Source organism: Pezoporus wallicus, unplaced genomic scaffold (assembly GCF_028554395.1).
Source record: "Pezoporus wallicus isolate ANWC-B61680 ecotype Strahan unplaced genomic scaffold, APGP_CSIRO_Pwel_v1 contig_4901, whole genome shotgun sequence".
NCBI classification, from domain to species: Eukaryota; Metazoa; Chordata; class Aves; order Psittaciformes; family Psittacidae; genus Pezoporus; species Pezoporus wallicus.
Window position 1 is genome coordinate 5672261 of NW_026640354.1, and position 17926 is coordinate 5690186.

Genomic DNA, 17926 nt, shown 5'->3' on the forward strand with positions numbered 1-17926 from the left:
TTTTTAACTCAAGTTGGTTGCACTAACAGAAGGATCTTATCAGGCTGCTTTGTGGGTGCTATGCTGCAGTGAAGCTATTGCTCTCTTAAGTATGGTCTTCAGTGAAAATATCAAAAAGATTTGACCAAGAACTGAAAATCTGTGGAAAAGCAAGAATTTTCCCCATACCACAGCTCTTAGCACATTCCAGTCCTAACATATCTTTAGCATAAATGCAGCAGTATTATTCAAAAACTGAACAGTAATGAGCCTTGGACCATAAGAAGCATTTATTCAAAATGCAGATGACTGTTTGGCACCCATCTGTATTTTGATGGTTTTGATTCTTTGCTTTCTAGAGATTTACTAGATTTAAATGTATTTTCCAATGGCAACTTCACTCTTCCTGAGAAATAAGACATATCACAGTCCTCAGAGCAGGAGACACTTGTGCCTTCAGGATATTTGCAAACTAAATGTATTGCTGCTGACACTGGGAGACTAAACAGCAGAAAGTCTACTTTAGATTTTATTACTTTTCTCTGCCTTAGTAGCTCTATTAGCTGATTCTAGAAAAATTTACACGATAGATGAAAATATAAATTTACAAAATTCCAGGTGAATGCCATGTTTTCTTAGCACCACTTTCCTTTATATTCCAGAAATGGCTGATGGCTCTTCACAATTAGGATGTGTTTGTAATCTTATCGTCTCTGCACAACAGCCCTTTGAGATAAATTGCCTTAATCTGCCTTGAATAGAAACACATTTAGAAACAGACTTAATATTATTTTACTTCAGAGCATCTTAGAATATAATTAACAGCTTTCTAAAACTGGCATTTTAATGGATTAAAGTCAACCGGGTGTGACATAATAAACAAGATGTCATTTTCATTTTTTTTGCTATAAAGAAAGTGGCCTTTTCCTAACTTTCTTTAATTCATTATTTTTAACTAGATATGCATTATAATGATTGTGGAATCACTTTTAAACATTAACTGAAATACAGACACAAAAGGTGACCTGAAATTACAAGGGAATTGTAACTGCAGTATATCAGACACATCTCTTAACTACGCATTAAGCATGTATCTGGTGCATTGATATTGTTTACCTGTTCTCCCTCATATTCCAGAATTTGAAAAATTGAAAAAAGCTTTATTCCACTTAGGGTAAATAGTTAGGGCATTTGGTTCAGTAGATACAGAGGTTTTGCCGTCTTTCCCAAAGCTTATGGTAAGTAAGCCACCCTTACAAGATTGTCAGCTGCAAGCTGGTTCTTGACTGCTCAAGGTCCACTATGACATTTTGTTCTCATTACCTTATCCTTTACCTCTAAAGGCTGATCTGTAGCCATCCAAGCCAACTGTGAAGAATTGTATGAGAGTCATAATACTGAATGACAGAGTGAAAAATAAATGTGGATAGCAATTCAATATAAAGAAAGTCGATACATACTGAGAAGCAAAACACATTAAAAGAGGGGAAGACCTTAACTTTTCAAATGGAAGGGTTGGCTCTGAATCAGAAACTACCTCTCAGGAAAGGTTTTGGAAGTTTATAGGTTCTATTATTCTCTGCAGCGTTTTCTGAATAATCTATGAAATACACCAACTCTGTGTTCAGTAGCAATTAAGAAAGCAAAGAGTAAATCCTTAAGAAGGGAGGGTGGAAGCATCATGAAAGCACATAAATGAATTAATATTGCTCCATTACCCTGCATTATTTTGTCATTTTATTCTCTCATCTCCAAAAGGAGAGTGGTGATGTGAAAGGGAAAAAGGTGAGAAGGGTGATCAAAGAAATGGAATCCATTCATTCAACAGATTAGCTTGACATTTTCTAGTGCAGAAAAGAAAAACGTTTGAAGAGTATTATGAAAGATGTCCACATCAGGAGAGACATGAGAAAAGCAAATAGACAATAATTGTTCATCTTCTAACACAACTTTTGTACATCGCATTAAAAAAAAACAGAAAGAAATTCAAACAGAGCAGGGATACATGCTTAGTGGAACTGCACCGCACAATGTAGATGTTCAAAGCTGGCATGGGTTTAGAAAGGAATCAGAGAGGTTCATGGATAAAAAGTATGTATTAGGGACTGTGAAACATGTCTGATTCAAGACATTCTTTGCTGCAGGTCATGATTTATAACTATCTTCTTTTCTGAGATTACAGCTTTGTCTGTTGTCAGAGATAGAATAACGGTAAAAAAGAACATTGGTCTGACCTGAGTAACTGTTCTCACATTCCTGTCTTGTTATATAATTGTACCAAGTATAGCATTCCTGTATATTTCTCCCTAAAAGTGACTGTAATCTGCTAGTTTGCCTGCTTAAAAATCTTGGGACAATAATGAATTACTTTTGGATACTGCTGGTCCCAGACTCTAGACAAACCTAGCATCCAGTGTAGACCAGCATGTCCAGAACTCTGCCTGATCATTTTTTGCCAACAGTGGAAGCAATATTCTAGCTCTGAATTCTCTGAAGTACTCTTACAAATAGCATATGAAGAAACAGTGCCTCCTTCTCAAAGCTAGCATCTACAAATATTGCAAAATGCCCCACAGAATCAAGTCCCTGGTGTGCTTTGGTCCATCATCTTAGGTCTCACCCTCCAGTATTTCTTAGTACAAGAATGTTCACAATTAATTCTGAGAAAATCACCAATGTTAATCAAAGGTAAGAGTTGCTAAAAGCTTGAGAATGATACATGTTAACCACCTAAGTTGATTCCCTTGATAGCATGCAGCCCACTGCACCTGCAGTCTTTTTTCTCTGCAGTGAGCCAGATCAAAGAGTCTCTGCATATGTGTGCTGCTCAGCCCCACTTAGTGTCAGCTCCAAGGACTTATTCATAGCTCTGTAGGCACGTGACTGGGATTTGTACTGACTCCAGGGAAGTGGATTTTTTGTATTTGCCATCTCAGAACCCAGGCAAGGGGTCTGCTGTGGTCTGTGGGCCAGCAGGAACAAAGTCAAAAATGAAGAATTAAAGCCTTTAAGGATATGCAGGATTTCTGCTATTTCTTGATTAAATGTGTGGCAGCCTGGTTGTCACATACATCCTGACCTGCTAGTGAACTCACTCTGACAAATGTTTGTTGTTATCAAAATATGGAAGAACTGCGCAAAATTGATGTCCCTTGCAAATTCCATATTTTCCAGTCCTTGGGCCACATCGTTTGTCCTTGAATAGCACATGAAATGCAAACTCCTCCAGAGTGACTGTATTGCAGTTCCTGCTCCCAGGCCAGTTTGGAATTTGTCAGTTACTCAGTGGGCTGGATTGACCCTGGCCAACAGATAAGCCCCTGCCAATTGCTCACTCACTCTCCTCCAGCAAAATGTGGGGCAATTGGAAAGGCAAAAGCAGGACAACTGGTGAGCTAAGATAAAGACAGTTTAGAAAGTGAAGGAAAATGAAGAAAAAAATCCAAATAATGCAAAAGAGATCATTTACCCTCAACAGACCAATGCCCGGCCAGTCTCCAAGCAAAAGATAATTTGGAAAGACAACCTTTCATTTTTCATTGCTGAGCACTGTCTCATATGGTATGAGATTTCTATTTGGCCAGTTCAGGTCAGTTGTCCTGACTGCATCTCTTTCTAACATCCTGCCCACTGCCAGCCTACTCAGAGTGAGAAACAGAGAAAACCTTGATGCTGTGCAAGCACTGCTCAGCAACAGCTAAAACACTGACCCATAACACTGCTTCAGTCACGAATCCAAAACACAGCACCATACAGGACACTATGAGGAAAATTAACTTTTTCCCAGCGAGACCCAGTACAGCTGGCTGGCATAATGTTGACAGCCTGATTGTCTGATCTGTTGCAATGTTAATGAACTATGAAGTATCCACTAGACTAAATTTCAGTCAATGTATAAAATCATAGATAATGTCCACAGCAACCTGCCTTATGTCTTCTTTAGATTTTAGAGGGAGAATGACCTCACTCTGTGCATTCAGCAGCAATTGGCTTCTTTGTTGGCCGTAAGACACAAAGAATAGATGAAGTACAAACTTTGACCTAAATTGAATGCATGAGGCACCTAGCTATTCTCTGGCCAAGATAGTTCCCGTCAAAAACCCTATGTGTTTCAAACCCTGCATAAAATTCAACTCAGTAGAAAAATTAAACTGATGTTTTTCTAATGTCTGTCACAAGGCAGACCATCTCAGCAGTGTGAAATGTTTGCAGTATTAGAAATATCATGGTGGTAATAATAGGATAACAATTGAAAAGTTAGCTTTAAAAATAAAAGCATTTTTAATTGAAAACATTTTTGTCAGGCGTTTGCTGATGATACAAAACTGGGAGGAGTGGCTGATACCCAGGAGCGCTGTGCTGTCATTCAGATGGATCTAGACAGGCTGGAGAGGTGGGCATGGAGGAACATCTTGAAGTTCAACAAGGGCACAGGGGACAAATAACCCCATGCACCAGCACAGGCTGGGACTGACCAGCTGGAAAATAGCTCTGCAGGGAACGACCCGGGGGTTCTGATGGACAATAAATTGACCACGAGCCAGCATTATGCCCTTGTGGCCAATGGTACCCTGAGGTGGATTAGGAAGACCACCACCAGCAGGTCGAGGGAGGTAACACTCCCTCTCAGCTCTGGTCTTACCTGCAGTACTGTGTTCAGTTCTGGGATCCCCAGTACAAGAAAGACATGGAGCTCCTAGAGCAAGTCCAGCAACCTTGGTGCTGAATGTGATGGAGTGTAATAACTAGGCTTTCCACTTCACACCTCTTTTCTCCTTGCCGTCACACCATTTCAAAATTGTTAATTTTTGAAACATCACCAGAGTAGCAAAAGATAAAAATGGCATGTGCTTCTGCTACCCTGTACTGTTTCAGGTGAAGAGGCATAGCTTGGTGTCAATGTGTCTTGGCCACAGGACAGGTCTTAGAGTTTCCATTTCAAGAATGTATGTCACATAAGCTAAAAGGGAGTATGGCTTTGTTTGCTTGGAGGAAGAAAGGATTCTGAGTTTCTCCCATGAGTTAATAAGACATGTCAAAAATTATCTCCAGCTCTTTTTCATGTTTCAGAAAAGAAAGGGTGCATGATACTACCCCATCACCCACAACTCCTTTGCAGGGAGATCACTAGTTTTCATTCGTAGGTCAGAGTACAGCTGTGAATCCTGCAAGCTGCTGTGAACACTGCTTTAATTTCTTCTGGGAAAGCATGAAGGAATTTTTTTCTTTGCCATCAGATTGTCTGCAATAAAGTGTGTTTGGGGACTTTCTTACCGGGTCTCTTGCGTGCATTTGGAAAAACTCTACTGTTGCAATATGACAGGTGGTAGGAACATGCTGAGGGTTGTGCTCTCCAGAGGTTGTGCTCCCTTGCAGGCAGGGGAACAGTGACTACACAGCAATGTAGTCATTGAAATGGTGATGAACGGGGGATGAGGCTTTAATAGCTTGGCTAGTAAGAGGACAATGCCTTTCCTCCAGGATACTTAACCTTCATAAAACAGGACATAATACTGTTTTAGGCAACTGTTTAAGAATGAGAGGGCACGTTACCGGCCATCCCCTGGCAGGTGGTGACGTATGAGGAAGGAGTGATTAATATGCAGTTCATGCTCCTCTATGAGTTATGCTGGTGGCTCTTAGATGAATTCATAGTTCTAGTGCTCCTTGCATCTCACTGTATCATGTCAGCAGCACAGCTTAGCTATATATACAAAAAGATATTTGATAAATAACAAATAGAGTGTTAAAGGGGCTCCACAAAAGCTATGTTTTTTCTTGTCTTACTTAAAATTTGAGATTTATGGAGTTCTGTGTAAACTAGATTAGTTTGTCTGTCTGGGGCAAAACTCCTACTTTGAAGCTAAAGGTCACCCTTAGACAAAATGGGCAAATATAACAAAATCTTACAGTTTATATATTCTAGACCTTTTGAAGTCATGTCAGCCACTTTTTATGTCTTCTGCTTACGACTTTTACTTGTACAGCTTCAAATGTTCTTTGTTTACTAAGTCAATCTATAATATCTTCTTTTTTTCTGTTTTTTGCATTTATTACAGAGACTCTCGCTGTGCATGAGTTAGTCTTTAATAGAAACTGTAATTATTACCATATAAAAGTATCATACTATATAGGACTGCTTTTAGCAATAAAAAAAATAGCCTTCCTTAAACCATCAGAAGCTGCATAGTATTCTGTCTGCACAAATGATGGTGCCACCGCTGCCACCTGTGGAGTTGAACATTTACAGTAGTGGAAAAGCTTATCGTAGAAACACCTAGCAATGAATCACTCCATTCTTCCAGTACTGCAATTTCTAGTCAAGCATAAATCTAATTGCTGGAACACAGAAAACACATAAATGATACCTTAAACATAAACACAGTTTTAAATTATACTAAAAGACAGAATTATATCACACAGAAAATATATTTAAAGGTAGCCATCTAAGTTACAAAAATTTCTGCCAGAAAAAAATGTGCTCAGTAAAATCTTGGAGACTGAAATCAGCATCTGCAACACAAACTGTTCTTACTCAGCTTTCTTTACAATCACAAAGCAAATTCAATCCCAGTGAAGATATTCCATTTCAGTTGCGCTAACAAAAATCTCTGCCAGAGGTGACCTTCTCACAAATACCACTGTGGTATGAATTTTATTGCTGTTTAACAAATTAAAAGATTATTAATGGTAACATATTTTAAAACAGTTCAGTTATTCATCTCCTTGACACCTTTAAAAATAAATGGTAGTGTAAGTACAAATGGAAAGTGAGATTTTAATAGAATTTGCTCATCATATAATTATTGATTTTATATTTTAAATAGTACAGTTGAAAAATTACTAATAAATGCTTATAATCAACTAGATTTTATATCAGTTAAAGATTTGTTAAAGCCCTTATCTCATAGATTCTACTCTAAACACTGATATGCTTAAATGTAAATGATCACATATGTATGTCCAGTCTGAATTTGTGTTATTTTAGTCACATGTTTGTAAATTCAAGTGTCTTCTTTAAAAGAGCAGCTTATTTCCATTCCCCTGAAGCTTTCAAGGTAAGATAGCCTGTAGAGCCAGACTGACAGAGTAACTTCATAGTATTCTTCTACATAAATGTGACGAAATGGATCACTATTGTGATGTCAAGGAAGCGCAACTGACTTGTTCCTTTGAAGGAAGTCTGGAAGCAAAAGACAGTACTGTTAATGATGTTGTGATGCAATGGGCTTCCTCTAACATAAATTCTCATGTAACTTACTTTTTCAAGATAGTCATTTACCTGTTGCTGCAAATAAACCAGACTGCCTAGCTTATACAAGCACTTGAGTGTAAGCTCCTCATGACCAGTGTAGCAAACTGCAGTTTACTATGACAAGACCTTGAAATCTTTGAAATTACTAAGTTACATAGTTCTGCAACCTATAAATTAATCTAATATTGAAGTAATGGATGGTTTTATGCTAAAAGATAGTTTTAAAATTTGAACGGATATGAGTAACAGTATACAATGCATTTTTAGTGAGAACAGTGCAACAAGCAGTATGCTGCACACCCATGTTTAGTGTCACTACTTTGAATATGGTGCTTACGAGTCCTGGTGAAAATAGTAGATACATTGGTGAAAAGACTGTTCAGAGCTCTAGGGACTGCTGGGAGCAACTGGAAACTTTCTAAGGAACTATGAGAGATTTTCAAAGGACAAGCTGAAGTTAGGCAGCCTGTGATTTCAGTGAGAGATGGAGATCTGGCTTCTACTTTACACTGTTTAAAATGTTCATGTATTTCCCCAACCACATTTCATATAATGCTGATTTTTTATTATTAAAATCATAGCCTTTCAACTTTTCAATCTTTTTAATTTCTTTTGTATAAATACATTTTAACAGATGATACTATCTATTTTCTATTTGTCCCATACAACACAAGGAAAGAGAAAATGTAGATTAACGGAAAAGATAGAGGATATTGGGGAAAGGAGTAGTGTCAGTGTTAATTGCAGTCCCTGAGGTGGACTCAGCCTGACTGACCATTATTTCTGTCCCTAGATGTGGCCAGGGAATGGATTTCTGCCCACATAAATTGTTCTAACCAACCACTGCTTGCTGTACATTTTCCTGAGGGATCTTTAACCATGCACCATTAAGTGTTCTGTGTCCAGAAGTGCTTGATACCCCACACTTGTGTATCCTCTTATGTGACAGGAATGGTCATAACTGTCACATAAGAGGACATGACTTTTTAAGCATCATACTTTTTAATGGATGTGTATCCATTGTGATGGGAAATCACTTGTGTATTCACCATCTGAGTGGAAAATAGAGGTTAAATAGGGTTTACAAAAGACTCCAGGAGATGCTTCTTGATCCTGAAAACCTCAATAGCACTGTGTTAGATATTTGAATGTGTACATTCATAAATAAAACAATCATAGAATACTAAATTCCTGAAAATAATGACATCTTTCAAGGTCCTCAAAATTAATTTTCTGTTAGAGCTGAACTGTTTTGTACACAATGGTCTATTTCTTGCATGTTGGCAGCATGCAAGTGACATATTGAAAACTTTTTGTCTCTCCTGTTCTCCTTTTTGAAGTGGAATTTGAACCTTCCCACTCCAATACTTTTAATCTGGATCAAAGAATTTGAAAATATCTTTTAAATGGGAGAACCTATTTAGTCCATGGTAGAACCAGTATAACTCTGAGTATAAGCCTGCCTCTAAGAAAATTTAAAGCAAAAACATTTTTCTGTGAGTGCACTCAACCAATCTGGAAATATTTTCCATAGGAGTTTTCAAAACTGATACAGTTCATAAGTGATTTAGACTTGGTTTAAAAGGAGCCTGTCAGTGGTAGTTTGAATAAATCAGTTCAGAAAGCTGTGGCGGGTTGACTCTGACTGGACACCAGGTGCTCACGAAACCCGCTCTTATCAATCCCCTCCTCAGCAGGACAAGGGAGTGAAAACATAATGCAAGGCTCGTGGGCTGAGATAAAGACAAGGATAGATCACTCATGAGCTACCGTCATGAGCAAAATAGATTTGACTTGGGGAAATTAACTTATTACCAGTCAAATCAGAGTAGGGCAATGAGAAATTAAAAAATTAACTCTTAGAAACACCTTCCCCCACCCCTCCCTTCTTCCTGGCTCAATTTTATTCCTAATTTTCTGAACCTCCTCCCCTCCAGCATCTCGGGGGGACAGGGAATGTGGCATGAAGTCAGTTCATCACACTTTGTCTCTGCTGCTCCTTCCTCTGCTCTCGTGTAGCGTCCCTTCCGTGGGAGTTCTCCACAAACTTCTCCAATGTGAGTCTTTCCCATGGGCTGCAGTTGTTCACAGACTGCTCCAGTGTGGGTCCCCTGTGGGGTCAGGAGTCCTCCAGCAGACCTGATCCAGCGTGGGCTCTTCTCTCCATGTGGCCACGGGTCCTGCCAGGAGCCTGATCCAGCACAGGCTTCCCACAAGACCACAGCCTCCTTCAGGCATCTCCCTACTCTGGTGTGGGGTACTCCATGGGCTGCAGGTGGAGACCTGTTCCACCATCAACATCCATGGGCTGCAGGGGCACAGCTGCCTCACCATGGGCTGCACCATGGGTTACACCATGGGCTGCAGGAGAATCTCTGCTCTGGCACCTGGAGCACCTCCTGCCCTCCTTCTGCACTGACCTTGGTGTCTGCAGAGTTGTTTCTGACACATAGTCTCACTCCTCTCTGGCTGAAGTTTCTCGTGCACAATAACTTTGTCCCCTTCTTAAACATGTTACCCCAGAGGCACCACCACCACCACCACTGATGGGCTCAGTCTTGGCTGGCAGTGGGCCCATATTGTAGCCTACTGGCATTGACTCTATCAGATGCTGGGGAAGCTTCTAGCGGCTTTTCACAGAAGCCACCCCTGTAGTCACCCCACTCCTCTCTCACACTAACAAAACCTGACCACACAAACCCAATACATAAGTCCTTCAGTAAAAAGAAAGAAATATATAGTGAATAACAGGAGCTTTCAGAATAATAATTCCTGATTGGGAAAAAAAAGGATTCAAAACAGTAAAGCTAACAAAAGCACTCAGAGCTAGAGAAGATACTGTAATTGAGGAAACCTGGTTGAAAGTAGGAAAGCAACAGGAAAGCTGAAATGATTTTCAGGCACTGTATAATACAAGGAAAGATTGGCAGATGTATTATATAGTAGAAAAACACCTGCTGTGCACAAGGAAGAAATGCTTCCTTTGCATATTGCCCTTTAATATTTTTAAGATTATTGTTGAGATAAAGTTATCCTTCTGGCTGCAACGAGTTTCTGTGGATTTGGCTATTACACAAAGCTTTCAAAGGAAGATCCTAATCCCCTTTACATTATCCTGTTATTTTTCTATAAGGAGTTTAAATGAATCTTTGAATGAAGTGTAATTCGACTTAAATTTTAAAGTGATAAATTGTGACGCTCCTTTCAGTTTCTTGTTATTTGAAACAAAATGGCACTAGTAATAAATAATAGTAACAACTGTAAAATTAACTGAATTATACCTACTATTTATTAACTGAAGAAGCTCAGGAAGCTCTTTCCTCCAACTTCCATAACTGTCCCATACAATATAGTGAGAACATTAAAAGAACTCGTGTAGTTAAATATTGAACCCACTCCAGCACACAGTTTCTTACATTCTCAGCTTAATACTGTCATGATTAAAGGGTGTGGAAAGGGTTGCCTTTCAGGGAAGCCCTCTCATATGTGACTATAACAATGGAATGCACAGTGCTTTCCCTGGGAATGACAGAATACAGTGTTCCCACTTCAGAGATGGAAAAAGCACAAGCATATAGAAAATTATAGCCTGCTTCGGAAAACCACAGCACTATACCACCAGAGTGCAAATTATGCCTATGGCACGCTGCACAGAGGCATTATAATCTTTTCTTTTTAAAACAGAATTAGTTTAAAAGCAAAAAACTGATTAAATAAAGCTCTGACTGTATTATTAATGTGTTACAATCCAGTCTCCCTTTATTATGCAATATTTAAAAACAGGAATTAATCAAAACCTGTGTTGGCATCCCAAAGCTGTCAATCTTGCACAAAACTTTGATTTCATTAAATCAGGTCTCTGATGTCATACTGATTCAAGGAGAAGGATTTGATGGAATTACCAGTATCATGTTGTACCATGAAAAGTCTTCTTGATTATTTTCTTTCCAAGCTAATGTCTATACTGAAGATCAAAGGAATATTTTAACATGGGTAATAGTAATGAAAAGAAGTGTGTCTCTCACCATTTCAGAGTTGTTCAGAGGACAGTTCATCTTCCCTGCACCTTTTTCTTTATATATCATGTCTGGTGACATGAGTTAATGCTGCTCTAGGAGTACTGGTCTTGTCTATTCTTTACTATTTCTGTCTCTTCTCCCATTTTCTCACACTATTTGTATCATTCTTCCTTCATATGATTCTTGATGGTTAGGTTTTTTTCTCTGTCTACTTCTGGAGTTCTTCAATATTTCAGGTTAAAATCTGGAGTCTTTTTTGGTATATAACCTACACCATGGCTACCTGATTTTCTTTGGTGGCATATAAATATGTATGCACATTACCAGATAACATAGTTCGATAGGAATGGATATACAGGGCATATCAATTAGGGCTAAGGACCCAGCATCCCCATTATTCATGTTTCAGGGAGCTTTAACTCACACTGGACCTGGTCTGGCCTCATGGGCTGAATGCCCACTAGCAGCTGGAGTACCTGAGGTGTAAGAAAATCTTCTGGTGCAGGTTCATCTGAAAAAAAATTGAGTTTACACACTCGAGACCACTCTACAATATGAATGAAGGCATTTCAACTGGTGACAACAGGGAGGTTTTCTTCAAATTTCTTTCAGATCTCTCTACGTCTGAACTCAAACGCAAGTGTAGATATATAACATTTCAGAAAAACATTCCAATTTTGTTTCTAATCTTGAAGCCTCAAAATTCTGATATTTTTCTTGTTTCTTTAATGCATTATTCATTTTTTTCAGCTCATGTGTGTAATTATCCAATAACTTTTTCTTAGAGCATTCACAGGTACAATGTAGACAAAAGATTTTACTGTTCTGCTTTGCTGTCCCCTTTCATTTGCTTCTTGCATTTATAAAAGATAACAGGATCATGAAATAGTGAAATCCACTCAGGAAGAGAGAAGTCCATGGTCATTTAAGCATTTATGTGTTTCTTGCAGCTCAGATAAATTCAACAGAATATGGGGAACCTTGTCATTTTCTTTATAAGTACAGTGACAGAATGCTTTGAGAGAGAATAAGTAAGTCATCCGAGACTCCATGTGAGGTGATACTTTATGGCTAGCTGTCATATTACAAGTTTTGCATTATTTTGTAGAACTTTTTAAAAATTGTTGTCTTTGCCTCATTGGGAATCACTCTTTGTTATTAGAGTGTTATGGCATGAATAGTGAATTGTTGAAACATTGATTATTTTTATAACAATAAACTCCTCACAATTTGTTATGAGAGCTTTTATTTTTAATGTTCTCTACAATAGCAAAAGTAAGGCTATAAAAAGAAATGGCCAATGGTGACTTATACGGCTCAATAGAAGAATTCATGAAAATTGTTTTTCTAAAGATGAAAACTAAAGTCTATGCATTTTGGCAGTCAGCAGGGATGATCTGTCTTCTCTTCTATAAATAAACAGAAACACATTTGATGATTTAGCAGTCATCACCATCAATTGTAGATTTCCAGGAAGAATTCGGTTTATTGTTTCTTTTTTTAATTAGCTGAACCATGTAATGCTGATATTAAAACCGTAGAAAGCAGGCTTCTTGATGCTGCACAAACAAAAGCAATCCAGGATCTCATTTACATTCCTCTGCTGGTGTCTGCAGCAGATCTATAAATAGAATAGGCTACACACAGAAATTTATTATTGCAGCTGATAGTAATTTTCTTTTGCAAAGGTGTCTGGAGGCATTATTCATGAGATTCATTCTGTAGACTCTCCAGCTGAGATCCTCTCTTCCCAGAACTGCAGGTGGTCAGTTTAGAAATGCACTCATCAATTGCTATGCACAAAGGCTGTCACAAGGTTCACTTATTTCCCTGTTTTAAAAAATACAGGGGTTCTTTCAACCCCAGATTATTTTCTCCAACCTGATTGCATGGATATCATAAGCATTATCAAGATTTTAAAAAATCATATGCATTTTGTATTTTGTCACTGAACATCCTAATATAATTATCTGGACAATATAATTATCTGGACAAACACAAAGACTGTGGTTTGATACAGCTCACATCATGCCTTCCGTATTCATACCCACAGGCGCATGTGACCTTATCAAGTATAAGACAGACATGTTTAGTAATGACAGAGGGTGTTTAGTAATGACATGAATTGACTTATCTAGCTGTCATCTAATTTTAGTCATAAAACAAGGGGAAAATCAAATAAGACCTTTAATGAAATTGTATTTATAATAAGCAACCGATCTTATTTTGGTTTTCCTACCATACCTGCTGTTGTGCTATCTTTGTATACTAAAACCCAGGTAATTCATACAAACAGAATATGCATGTTTCTAAACACTTGTTTTTATCACGTCTCAAGACTGAGTCCAACTTATTCTTTCCCTTGCCTATTCTATTATTCTGTCTATGACTGAGAACACAAAATATATGAAAGCAGAGATATTACCTATTTATTCTGGTTCAGTTTCAATGTAAGCGCTACTGTAGGTATTTTTATTTCAGTTCTTTAGATCCTATTGTCTTGTCACAAGCTATACGTAATAGCTCAATATACAAATGATGTTTCCATTTGCAAAGTAAGCTAGTAGCTTTATAATTTTTGTTTTCACTTTCTTTCCCTTTTTCAACCATAATAGCAGAGCTGTTTTTCTGTAGCACTTATTTCAACTGTGTTATAAAAACAGCAGCACAAATAACAAGTAATACATGCTAAAAGCCATATATCTTACCAGGAAAGGAAAGATAAATCAAAATATAAAATTAAACCTGAAAGAATCTCTCAAGTCAAGTCACCCATATGCCGTAAAGCATTTTGGCATCTCTAATGTCAAGTACACAAGCAAAAAACCAACCAACCAAAAAAAAAAAAAAAATGTATTTCAACTGTAAGTAAAATGTCACCTATTTTCGTGTGAGTATAAAACCCACCCTGGGTTTTTTAAGGCATTTTGTTACTTATTCATATTTTTTTGCTTTTCATTTAAATTTGTCAGTGATGCAGAAAATTGGTTTTGTGAATGCCCTAAGCTCTACTCTGGAAAACTCTGCCAGTTTGCAACTTGCGAAGAAAATCCATGTGGAAATGGTGCTACGTGTTTTCCAAATTCCAGGCGAGATGCTGTTTGCCTTTGCCCATATGGAAGATCTGGCATTCTCTGCAGTGATGGTAAGAACCATTTTCTTTATGCATAGGTGATAGTTTCTACCATTCATAGAAAATGTACAATAAACAAGCCAAACGGTTTGAAGGCAAAACACTGAAAGTGGTCAGCTTCCCACCTACAAACAAAGCCCAAAATCCAATCACATGCAAAAAAATATTGCAGCTGAGCACCCTCGCTGCCTGTTGTTTCATAAAAGTGTTGATCAGAGAAAGGAAGACAGAAGGTCAAAGAATTTAAAAGCAGACAAGCTAGGAAAAAACAGAGTCTGATGTTTTAGTAATTTACCTCTAAAGAAGCTGAGAGATTTGACTGAGAGCTGCTTTGGAGAAATTAATTTCTCCTGTAGTTTAAATTTTCCTCTACTTGGGGAAGCATTACTTTGTACATTTTGTACAGTAAAGGAGTATACAAATAATACTTTCTGGATTGTAAAAATACAAGCAGGTGCTAAAATTTGATTAATTTCTTACGTCAAAAAGAGGAACAAATTAAAATTTACCAAGTGTGTTGGCATGAAACAGGAGATAAGATGAAGGGAAATTAATAAAGCTAAGTAAATTGGTATTTTGACTAATACTATCAAATTAATGGCTTTTGTTCTTCAATCATTGATTATAATGATTGGTCTAGGTCAGAAATTCCTGTGTGTGAGCATGCAAGGTTCCCTTTTCCATTAACAATGGAATAAGAAGTAATGATTGAAAAACATGCATATAGAAAATAATCATTGGTTCTGAGCTGATTTAATAGTGCATATGAAGTGCTTTCAAAATAAGTATTAAGCAATGTTCAGATTGGATCAAAATCTACATTGTCTTTTTCTTCATATCACATACATCTGTAACTCTTATTTAAAATTTTAATTTCCAAAATTTTCAGCAGATTAATGTTTGGTTTATCCATGTTTTCTCCTAACCCTGATAATTGATAGCCAGTAGTGAATGTGTAGGCAAGTGTATGAAACATGTATGATACTTCTTTGGTAATCTTTGGTCATTGTGCTTGTAGTAAGCGTGGTTAAAGCCCTTCCCAAATCTTCACTCGTGAAGCCAAGCCACCAATCAATCTTTCTTAACTTGTGGTATCACAAGATACTGGGGCTTCTTGTGCTGGGGTTGGTACCTGGTGTAGCCTTTGATAGATTTATTTTCTTCCATGTACTTCTCTAATTGGTCCATATAAACTTGATTGATACGCAACATCCTGTGGCAAAAGCTCCAGAGCTTAAGTATATAACTTGTGCAGAAGTACTTCCATTTGTTTGCTTAACCGCTCCAATTACTAATGACATTAATGCCTCAAGCTTCTGTGTGAGAAGTTTCAGAGTTGTTCCCTGTTTTATGAATGTTTCCCTGTCCACCTTCTCCATGCCCCTCATGATTTTATATATATCCTTATTATAACCCCCAAAAAAATATTTCTGAATAGTTCAAGTAGATTCATTCATTTTTGGAACACTAGCCATGCTGTATCTTTAGTCATCCAGGCTTCCTTTCTTTGCTGCTTCTCAGTGCCACTGCACCCTCTTTAAAATGAGGAGCTGACTGCAGTACTGAAGGTGTGATAATATATAACACGGTTAGACATCTTTCTGGTTTACTCTATGTCCTTTCCTTAAACATTTCTTCCAGCCTATTTCCTTTTATGAGTACACTGGTGTTTTTCATGAAACTGCTTATTAAAACTCCTAACACCTTTTTCTTTGAATACTGATGGCAAGTTCAGAGTCCACAATTCTCAATGTAAGGCTAGGACTGTTTGTGTAATCTACCTCAATTTACATCTGTCAACACTGCATATCCTCTAACGCTTTTTCCCTGTAGTAGTTCAATGAGGCTCTTTGCAACTCTTTGTAGTTAGCTGTCTCTAAACTGAGAGTGAGTAAAAATTGACAGAGCCTAAATTGAGGGAAAGTACACAAAATCATTAGTTTGATTAGACTAGAGAGCTGAAGGCTTTGAAAACACAGAAAGAATTAATTTTTTTTTTAATGGAAAGGGAAAACTTTTTGGATCATCACTGTAAGCAAACAAAATGGGGAAGAACACCCAGCTTCATAGCACAGAGTATAAATCTAGGATCAATAAGCCCACAACACAAAAAAATACTGAAATACAAATATTTATTCTATTGACCTGTGTCTTAAGAGTTTAGAATAGAAATTAAGTGATCACAGACAGAAGTCTTGTTAAGTTGGACTTTGCACTGAAATTTTAAAAGAGCTGCAAAAAAAAAAAGCCTTTTTTCCACATATACTGAAACTGAACAAACAGGGAAGAAACAGCCACAATGCACTGAAGTCTGGGTGCAGCTTTAGGGATAGCCCTAGCAGCATCAAAGGCGTACATTTGGTGAGGTGCTTTGAAGACAGTGATAGATTGCCTAATTACAATGGTAGAGCAATATAAATTACATTAGAAACAGAACACAAATTTGATTGTTTACTATAACAAAATGAATGGCCCAAATAATAAGCTTGCTAGAGAGAAATGGTCCATAAAATCTAAAGTCTAGGTGCACAGATTTTCAACGAATCCTCTCCTCTTTAAGATATACCAAAATGTTGTCTCTGCTATTAAGATTAGTAATCAAGTGCATACTACTTTATGTCTAAAACACTGATGGAAAGCTTGTTTCTCCTAAATGCTTATTGAGTACTGCTTGGACTTCATCAACAAGAAATGTGCAAGAAGTTACAGTGATTATTTGATAAAATTAGTATAGCAAATGTACCAAATAGAACTGCAGATTTCAAGCCAGCATTGCTGCTCCTACCAACAGATATTTACAAAAGACAAAGTAAAGCTAAATAAAGATGTGAACAGAACCACAAAATAACCCGCTGCTACAGAACTTGCACATATCAGAGCTCCAATTACCATCTGTTAAGAGTTAGAAGACACTCTAATTACATCAATCTCTCCAAATATGTAAGAAAAAGTGATAATAAATCTATGCCATATTAAATGTTGGGAAAAATAAAAACAAAATAAAAACAAAACCAAAATGCTTGGTGCAACAAGTTAAAAATACATCATTTTATGGGAAACAACAACATTCTAAAAGTGAGAAAACTGCTGGGCTACCATAAATATGACAAATGAGGCAAAACCTATATAAATAAGAAAACCAGACGAGCTTCTGGGACTAGCAAAGGTTTTTCTTCTATTTCTGAAGCAGATGGAGCATACAGCAGTCTGAACAGGCTCGTAACAATTGCTCTGAGTATATCTTAGTTACCCTATGCTTGTTTCAGACATCAAGGAAAGCTTCCTAAAATCATGTCCGTTTTTCCAAATACACATAATAAAGGGCATTATCTCTCACAACACATCTTTTCTTGCTTTTACCATTAGATGACTATGTTATTATAACTGCAAGTTGGCTGTTATATGTTGAAATCTCTCTCATGAAGCTACATAGCTAAGTCATAATGAATGGGTCAGTAGCCCCAGGGGATGGTAATATAAGTTAGAAGAGAGGACAGGCTGTGCTGATCAGAGGAAGGACATAGCCAAACATACTGAACA

The 17926-nt window shown here is 37.5% G+C and overlaps 1 protein-coding gene across 1 annotated transcript in view; it reads left to right on the forward strand.

Moving 5' to 3' along the window:
• EYS (eyes shut homolog) overlaps positions 1–14398 on the forward strand; it is a gene marked incomplete at its 3' end in the record, with an annotated part of 771151 nt that extends 756753 nt beyond the window's left edge. Inside the window, exon 41 of the mRNA XM_057418821.1 lies at positions 14226–14398. Coding sequence (XP_057274804.1) covers positions 14226–14398 — 173 coding nt within the window. The remainder of the gene's footprint in view (positions 1–14225) is intronic.
• Between the last annotated feature and the right edge of the window lie 3528 nt (positions 14399–17926).